Here is a 9,484-nt window from a genome sequence, read left to right on the forward strand (position 1 = left end):
ATGATTAATAAAAAGGAGGGGTGTCCTATAAATGGAACAGACGGGATCTGGCGAATGAAGTAGTTTCTATTTTCTAATGCACGTAAATCGGTGTAAACAGTGGAGTTCATGAGTGATTGGCTGAGTAATCAATCAAGACCGAGTGTTTGGTTTTCTGATTCACTATACTAAACAACAACATTGCTCTTAAGCAGAAGCCCTCGATACCTGCAGCCCCATCCAGCCCCAAAAAGTCGCTTTTGTGTTTGTCATATTGACTTCATTGGCGCTCCAGACTCTGGGCTCCTCCCACTTCTGTGTAGTTAAAGTTCACTTGTTGTTATTACAACCCACTTCCTTATTTCTCACGCAGTTTGTCTCCAGTTCTCCCTCGGAAGAGTCGAAATGTCTGTCTTTGCGTTGTTGTCACCAACCACCTGGACTTTGCTGGCTCTCTTTGTCACGCTGTTATTTCTGTGAGTAGTCTGTGAATTTGTCAGAGTTGTGCTAGCTGGTCAGTTTTGTCTTAATTGACTGTGACAGTTCTTCCTTAAACTGTTGAAATATTGATCCCTGTTCTTGTAACAGATATGCCTCTTTCTTTTTATATAATTTAGGTACAGCATTTGGCCCTTTGGATTTTTCAAAAAGCTGGGAATACCTGGACCAAGGCCTTTGCCTTTTCTTGGAACACTTCTTCACTTTAGAAAGGTAAATACAAATCTTAAAGACTGCTATGTAAGGAGTTGATTGATTTGATGACTGAAAAGTAGAGATGAGGATGTTTATCATGTGAGCATGATGACAATAAAATGCACTTTATATACAGAAACATAATTCAGAAGCTTCATTAACCTACCTGGCGCTCATTGCCTGACCTATCGCTGCACATTATGAGTGTAACTGTTAGAAGCTCTGTGGCCCTTTGACCTTCTAACACTTTTTAAAACATTTATCTGAAATGTCTTGTAGGGGATTGATAATTTTGACCGTGAGTGCCAAGCCAAGTACGGAGATGTCTGGGGGTGAGTTGTTGCTTCGTCTTTCAAGGCCTACTCCTACAGATAGCCTCTGCAGTTGAAAAAGTTCCAATGCATCCTCCCCCAAGGGTCAACAGATAAATCTGAAGGGTCATGAAAATGGGACAGGAAAGAAGATAAAGCAAAGTTAAGCAATAGAAATTTGTTATGCAAAGTTTTACTTTTTAAATAGTCATCTCAGTTAAACCATTTGATACATTTAGAAGGGAAATCTCTCTTCTGGTGGAGACAAGTGGACAATGTTTTTTTTATGAGGCCAAAAAAAGTTAGAAATGCATAACTTTAATGTGAAATAGTAAATGTTAATATCAAATAAATGTCATACGCTAAAAAGTAGATTATTTGCCTCTGAAATGGAGAGCAAGTATAATGCAGCAGAAAATGGAAGCATGGAAGTAAAATACAAGTACCTCAAAAGTTAACATAAGCACAGTACTTGCATAAATGTAGTAATTACTTTCCACCACTGGATGACATACTGTATACTTGAAGTATTTAGACATAAAACGGGCTCACAGTTACTAGTTGTATCTGTTTGTTTGGAGTTATGGCCACATTCCAGGTAACATTCCTGGCATTGGAATATATCTTTATTCTCAGTAAATGGCCATTTCATAACGCACCTTTTGAAATTATGACTGAATATTATCATTATCAGGGTATTGTACATGATTGAAAAAAAAAGAAAAAGATAACCTGCTGTTATTATCCTGCCACTGAACCATAGAGATTTTCCTTTGTTAAAATTTAGATCAATATACATTTAATTCTCTCTTTGAGCTGACATGGATGCTTTGTAAAATGTTCATGTTTACTCAACAGCTCATACATATATGTTGTTGTGTTTTTGTGCAGGTTATTTGATGGACGGCAACCAATTTTAATGGTGGCAGACCCTGAGATCATCAAAAATGTGATGGTGAAGGAGTGCTACTCTGTGTTTACCAACCGCAGGGTGAGAGACTCATCTTGGTGCATGTTATAGAGGATTTTAAAATTCAGGATATTATGTCCTGTGACACAAACATTTGCAGTCATGTTTTAATAAAGTAAAAAATGTGTTTGGTGTTTCTCCAATTATGCAACTCTGGAACGCAGAGGTTGAGGCATGATGAAACATCTGAAATGACTTGGTAATGTGGTTAGATCAGTTATGTTTTACTCACCCTATCAGGCTAAGGAGTATTTCATAATTTTAAAGGTCATATCCCAAATATGTTTTTCTGAAGCTTAAGTAAAGAAAAGGGAGCTAAGCATGTTTTATTCCAGTCAGGCAGTCGGGATTTGAAATAATATCCTTCAGAAGATCACGCCAGGCCCCACACACATCTGCTGAGGCCAGTGGAAAAATAATAGGAAACACTCTTGACACACTTCTTAGAGCTGTGTGTGTTGCAACTTGTTTTGATTTTGTCATGAGACATGACATGTTAGTACTGAAGTTTTGTTTCGCTGGAGAAAGCCAAACTGTTTCTGGTCTTGTGCGAACTGGTAGCTGGCTGTAGTTGTATAGTTAATAAACAGGGATGAGAATATCAATCAATCAGATTTAACTTATTAGCTAATTTGCTATCAATAAGGGGCTTTGTTCAGGGGAGCCTGAACAGGCCGGGAGTACGGTGACAGGTTGTGAATTAAATTTTACTTCTGTCTGTTTTTGTTGTATTTTAGGTGTATTGATGTGGATATTTTTTTTAATCTATTTTATACTGATTTATATTTAATTACTTCATTTACTCTTATATCCTTGTGTTAGTTGAATGTGTGGTCACATTTTCAAGACAGAAAGAAACACTGGTGGAATTAGAAGTTGTATTATTAGAGCAGAAAACATGGTCTATATAAATCTTCTGTACAAGAATCTAAACAGTCAGTGTAGTTTCCTCTTTATTGTCCTCATGTTCACAGGATAATCCAATGGCAGGACCTCTGGAAGATGCAATCACATCAGTTAAAGATGAAAAGTGGAAAAGAATTCGCAGCACTTTATCTCCGTGCTTCACCAGTGGACGGCTGAAACAGGTTGGTACCACATCTAAGCTCACTGACCCCCTTCTGTTTGCTGCTTCCTGTGACCTAGTGCAGCCAAACAAATACATTCACCTCCGTCTGCAGTAAATGTCTACATACATGTATTTACATGTGTCTACAGTGTATCTACATGTATTTCCATGTCTGTTTAGACACACTGAGAGAAGTTGGCAGTGATAGAAATAAATATACACAACACAGTATCAACATTGCCAGCAGTGGAAAGTAACTAGCTACCTTAACTCAAATACTGTATTTAATTTCAATTTTGAGAAACTTATTTCCATTTCCTGCTACTTTATACTCTACACTACATTTATGACAGCTGAAGTAACTAGTTACAGTGCAGATGGAGATTTTACCTAAAACAGAATATGATAAGCGTAAACACTAAAATACACTGTGCATGATTAAACCGGGGCGTCCCAGCCTTTTTGAAACATTTACTTTTAAACCTCTAAAACTGTTTCATTTAAATAATAATTTGACGCGCAAAGAGGCAGAAGTATCCAATGTTTCACAAATAATAGCAAAGATTTGAGAAGAGTCCAAAAAATTAATAGAAATTTGTTTTTCCTTCTTTCCTGCACCATTAATCATCTCATGACCCCCCCCCCGGGCACAAACCCTGTGTTGGGATCCACTAGACTAAACTACCAAACTGTATATAAAGTAGTTAAAAGTTGCTCCACCTCGACCTGCTGCATGCACATTTATATATTTATGTATTATAATATATGAGAATAAATCAAGTCACAGGAGCATTTTTTGATTCTTTAAGTTCATTTTGCTGATGATACTAATGATTTTGAATTGACTTTCACTCGTAGTGGAGTATTTGTACATTGTGCTATTGACAATTTCACCCGAGGAAAAGAAAAGTACTTCTTTCTCCACTGAACATTACAAAACTCTTATTTTTTGTCAAGGTTTTTCCCATCGTTGCTCGCTACGCAGACCGACTCGTTGAGAAACTTGGACAGCAGAATTTGGATGAGCCCATTGACATCAAACAGTATGTTGTTAATCTGTTATACTGCAGCATATCCTCATATTGTTTGTCACGAAATGAATACGCATGGTAATACTTAATCCATGTTAGATCTTAAAAGACAACCACCTCTCCTTTTTTCTGCCGTAGATTTTTGGGGCCTTACAGTTTAGACACCGTGACTAGCGCGTCTTTCGGTGTTGAGGCCAACTCCATCAGCGATCCAGATGACCCCCTTGTTGTGCATCTCAAGAAGGTTCTCAATTTAAGATTTTGGCCGCTCTTTTTAATAAGTATGTCCTCCTTTCAGAGATCATTTCATCATAATGAGCAACTTGGTATCATTTGTATGTAAATTCTAGTTAACAGGCCTTTGGTCTCTTTTCAGTGTTGTTTCCCTTTGGTGCCCGTCTGGTAAAACTCCTGAATATTGAAATGATGCCCAGAGCCAGTGTGGAAATTTTCTACAACATCATCAAAAGATTTAAAGACCAGCATTGTGCAGAGGACTCTGTAAGCATTTAATCTGAACCAAGTGGAAAAAAAAGACATTGCAGAGAATTAGCTTGATACTTTTGGGAAATATGCTGTATTGTGATACCACTCTAATGTCTGTCTGTTAAATATGAAGCTACAGCCAGGAGCTAGATAGCTTATCTTAGTATAAAGATTGGAAACATGGGGAAACTGCTAGCCTGGCTCTGCCCATAATCTGCCCATTATGCCAGCACCTCTGAAGCTATGAACCCAGACTTTCCTTATTATTTTGTAATGCTACCAGTTGATGAAGTCAAAAATTAGTCTAGAATGAGTTTGAAACTGCTGTGTATTGAGCTAAAGAATTAGGATTAGGAGAAGAAAGGAGTATTATAACACAATATAACAAATTAAAATAATTCTTCTTCAAATTACCTTTAACAAGTGGGTTTAAAAAGTGATTGCTGATTCTTAGACTACACACACAAAGAATCAAAACATAAAATAATTTGTCACGTGAAATAGGAGGTCTTAGGTGAGTGGGTATCAAATGACGTCTGGGTTTTCTTCATAGACTGCCCCTAAAATTGTGCCTCTGTAGTATTTAACGTTAAGATAACATCAGATAAGAAATATTCGAACATATAAACCTCTTGTAAAAACCATTTTGACACTTAGCACGGATTAAACAAACAAGTTATAACATTTAAATTAGTGAGCTGTAGAACAGAGCCAGGCTAGCTGTGTGCAGGCTTTATGCTAGGCTAAGCTAACCTCCTGTGGCAATCAATCTTCTCATCTTAAGTCTCAGCATGAAAGTGAATAAGCAAATGTTGAACTATTCCTTTAAACCCTCACAACTTTCTCCTTATGTTCTCTCTTGTTCAAATTAACCTAATACCACCCACATTGATATGTTTCGTAGAAATGTTGTTTCTGTCGATGCTGACTGTTCTCTGTGCTGATGTAGAGTCGGGCAGACTTCCTGCAGGTGATGATTCAGAGCGAGATACCAGAGACAGACATAAAGAGTGAACGTGAACAGCCGAGTAAAGGTACGTTTTCACCAAGGCGATAAGTCGAGGTAACACTTCATCAGCACTCTGTTCTCAGTTTACATTCAAATTGTTCTTCACCTTCATAAAGTGATTCTTCTTCACTAGACCACAAGATAACTGAAGATAGATGGTATTCCACACAAAGTTGTTCCATGTTTATAACGCATGTGTTTTTTCCTTGTATTGTATAATGCCACCCTGATCATATGTGTTGTCAGTTTTATATTAGAAGTCTGGAGGTACGAGAGGCTGCAACAATCTCACATCTAGATGAGCTTCAGTGGTTTTTTTCCCCCAAACATCCCTGTAGCTGAAATCAAATGGTTAAAAATAATTACACCACAATCTACCAGTAATTAGAGCTGAAGTCATGTTCTTATACTCCTGTCTCCTCAAATGTGCTGCTTAAATTCAACTCCAAGGTCCTTTATTGGCTTGACAGTTTGAGAAAAACAACATAGCCAAAGCATCAAAATACAATTTCCAAAAAATTCTAAATAAAAAATGCAACAAACAGCACAAAGATCGCTTTTCTCTATTTTATGTCGTTAACTGAAGATCTTATTGTTTTCGACAAATTTCAAATCTGATTTCAAGACGTCGCCTTCAGCTTTATTAAATTATGACGGGTATTTTTCACCTTTCTTACATTTTGTCGACCAAACGACTAATCAATTAATAGAGAAAATAATTGTCAGATTAAGTGATAATGAAAATAGTTACAGCTCCATTTATCATTTTGATGATAATCTGTCAGATGAAATTTTCATGTCTAAACTATCTTCTAAACTACTCTTCAGTTGAGTGAATAATAATCTACAAAAACAGCCACTAATAACACCTGTAGTACAGGAGCTTTGAATAAGATTTAAAACATTGGTTTTCTATATTTTCATTTGTTCACCTTATTTTGTTGTAGGTTTGACTGATCACGAGATCCTCTCCCAGGCCTTCATCTTCATCTTCGGAGGCTATGAGACCACCAGTGTCACTCTCACTTACATCTTTTACAATCTGGCCACCAACCCAGAGGCGTTGGAGACCTTGCAGAAGGAAATTGACACCAGCCTCCCGAAAGATGTACAGTAACACATTCACCGTATATTATATTGCTTTATTTTACATGTCCCTAATTTTTCATTTAATTTCCTGGAAAGTTTCCTCATTGTTTCTAAAAGCTCAGTTGGTATTTAGCCGCTAATTACTAGGATATTTTATACACAGTTTGGTACTAATTATAATAATTATGAGGCAAATGGATATTAAGTTATTAAACACCCACTCATTAGCTATATTGGAGGTTTTAAGAAAAGACTGAATTTGTGAAGTAGGTAGGTGAAGAATAGTTCATCAGCTGATGCCAAAATATCTGAGTTTCCCAAAAAGACAAAAAAAAAGAATCTTAATTTTGATTCGTCATGACTTTGAGCTGCCATACGTCATAGATCTGCTTTTGAATCTGTAAATATTCATTTAAATGATGTTGATGTTTCATAGTGGTTGAATGTTCACCAGTAGTTTTCAGCTGCATTAGAAATTCCTTAGTTTTGTGTTTTCTGTTCATCAGATGAATAAAAGAGACGTATTTCTACCTAATTTCCACAGACTGAACATTTTAAAATAAAATGACTCGGTGAATTTTCTGTTTAACCAAGAATTAAGATTTTTCTGTTGAGCTTTCTAGGAAACTCTGATGGATGTTTATTAACTGTTTTTACTCACCTACTACATAAGTTCCTAATTTCTTTGCCCAAAAACTTGAATATAATGAGCAGGCCCATTTATAATTAGAAAACATACAAAATATCCTCGTAATTAATAAACTGCTCCCAAGAAAGTTTCTAGGAAGTTAGCTGGAAATATGGGACCCGCAAATTAAGGCGTTACCTTTTGTTCCAAACTTTATCTGTTTATTTTTGTGTTTGATGTCTCCTTCACCTTCTTCACCTTTTCTAGGCTCCAGTTTCATACAAGGATCTGCTCAACCTGCATTACCTGGACCAGGTTATTAATGAGTCACTGCGTTTGATCCCCACTGCACCTCGGCTTGAAAGGGTTTGCAAAAAAACTGTCCAGGTCCAGGGCGTCACCATTCCTGAAAAAACCCTGGTTGTGGTTCCTGTGTGCACATTACACAAGGACCCACGCTATTGGAGCTCACCTGAGCTTTTCAGACCAGAGAGGTAAATGTGCTAAGCTTTTACTTTTGACATTAATGAATCCAGGAGAGAGAACCTTTTCTCCCTCCACGAGAAAATACAATTACTCAAATCTGGCACGTTGTTCTTGAATAGATTTTCAACAGCTGGAGTTGAACAGTTGTGATTTTAACTGGCCACTCAAAAGTTCATAAGTTCATTCTTGACCTTGGGAACAGCAGCTGACTAGATGTAAACAGTACTGGCCACAAGCAACATCACGGGATAATGGTAAATGCTAAAAAGCAGTGTCACAATAAGTAAGCAGACTGAATCAGTGATGACAATTACACAGTAATATCCATCCTCCATTAGCCTCCATAAGCTACTGGCCAGAACAGCCCAAGCAAGGCTGAGTCAGCTGAACCCCAGAGTGTACTGAAGTGAGTATGAGAACTTCAGGAGCAGCCGGGAGAGACGGCCCTTCAGCCAAATGTGCAAACTGATCAGGCAAAACATAACAGAACAGTGTTTATTAGACATCTGCAGCTACACCAAGCCTCACAGTGAAGATCCACTAAACTGGTGGCTAGATATTGCAATACATAAAAAAAAAATATATATATTTTTAGTTAAAATTGCAGTATTTTGCAGCCCTGTTGCTAGCACCTTTTTTAAAACACAAAATTAAATAATTCTGCAGAGTATCATGAACATGCACTCTCTCTCAGTCGTGACTTAGACTTTGAGTTAATCTGGTGTGTGTGTGTGTGTGTGTGTGTGTGTGTGTGTGTGTGTGTGTGTGTGTGTGTGTGTGTGTGTGCGTGCGTGTGTGTGCGCTCGCGCAGGTTCAGTAAAGACAGCGGGGAGGAGGTGAACCCGTACGTGTACATGCCGTTTGGGCTCGGTCCTCGTAACTGCATTGGGATGCGCTACGCTCTCCTCACCATGAAAATGGTCGTTGTCTGTCTCCTGCAGCGTTACACTCTGGAAACATGCAAAGACACCGTGGTAAGAATTAGAGCAACGCACTTATTCACATACGGTCATACTCCTCTGCTGTCATGTCCCTGATTTTACTTTCCTTTCTTCCTCTAGATTCCTCTAGAGTTTGACTGGAAGTTCCAGCCGATCAAACCGGTAAAACTCAAGTTTGTTCCCCGACAGCACTAGTCGTCTGAGAGGGAAGATCTCTGCGTACGGCTCTGCCTCTGAATTCCCATCAAACTCATTATTTTGTAGTTGTTGTTTGAATGTGTGGCAGCTGCTGCAGGATGCCATGTATACTTTTGTACGTCAGTGGTTAGTACTGCTGAAAGTCATGTATCAGCAATGCACAATTAGCACTTAATTTGATGAATTCAATGTATTTTATTCACTTTTCCATTAATTGATATGTTTCTTTGAATGTTCAATTTAACTGTCTTGATGTTTAAAAAGCACAAAACGTGTAACTTTTATCTTCTTATAGTACAGTACATGAATTTATGTGCTTATTGCTCACCTCCAATGTGTTTTCATATATGTAATGGACAATTCATTGTCCTGCACAGTACCTGCATAATTCCTACAGTCCTCCATCACAAGTGAAACATATTCCCAGGAAGCCTGTTTTTGTAAAGAGCATACTAGAGAATGTACAATAAATTGATCCAGATATCCATGTTGTTTTATCTCATTTTGCATCAGCTTCGACTTTCTTCCTTTTTTAAGGTTCTCACATGACAGGCACCACAGAAGTCATGTGTCAATGCAGGGGATTTTGACGCA

General features: G+C 37.7%; 1 protein-coding gene across 1 annotated transcript; it reads left to right on the plus strand.

Annotated features, from left to right (window-relative positions):
• Positions 1-325: 325 nt before the first annotated feature.
• On the plus strand, positions 326-9,377 carry LOC111227399 (cytochrome P450 3A30-like). The gene is made up of 13 exons (XM_022752847.1): positions 326-455; positions 597-690; positions 952-1,004; positions 1,875-1,974; positions 2,928-3,041; positions 3,980-4,065; positions 4,192-4,334; positions 4,430-4,554; positions 5,489-5,573; positions 6,496-6,656; positions 7,533-7,759; positions 8,563-8,725; positions 8,813-9,377. Exons 1-13 carry the CDS (start codon positions 385-387, stop codon positions 8,885-8,887), a joined length of 1,497 nt encoding a protein of 498 aa, XP_022608568.1. The 5' UTR covers positions 326-384; the 3' UTR covers positions 8,888-9,377.
• The last annotated feature ends 107 nt before the right edge of the window (positions 9,378-9,484 follow it).

The sequence above is a fragment of the Seriola dumerili genome, unplaced genomic scaffold (assembly GCF_002260705.1).
Source record: "Seriola dumerili isolate Sdu_G_001 unplaced genomic scaffold, Sdu_1.0 BDQW01000187.1, whole genome shotgun sequence".
NCBI classification, from domain to species: Eukaryota; Metazoa; Chordata; class Actinopteri; order Carangiformes; family Carangidae; genus Seriola; species Seriola dumerili.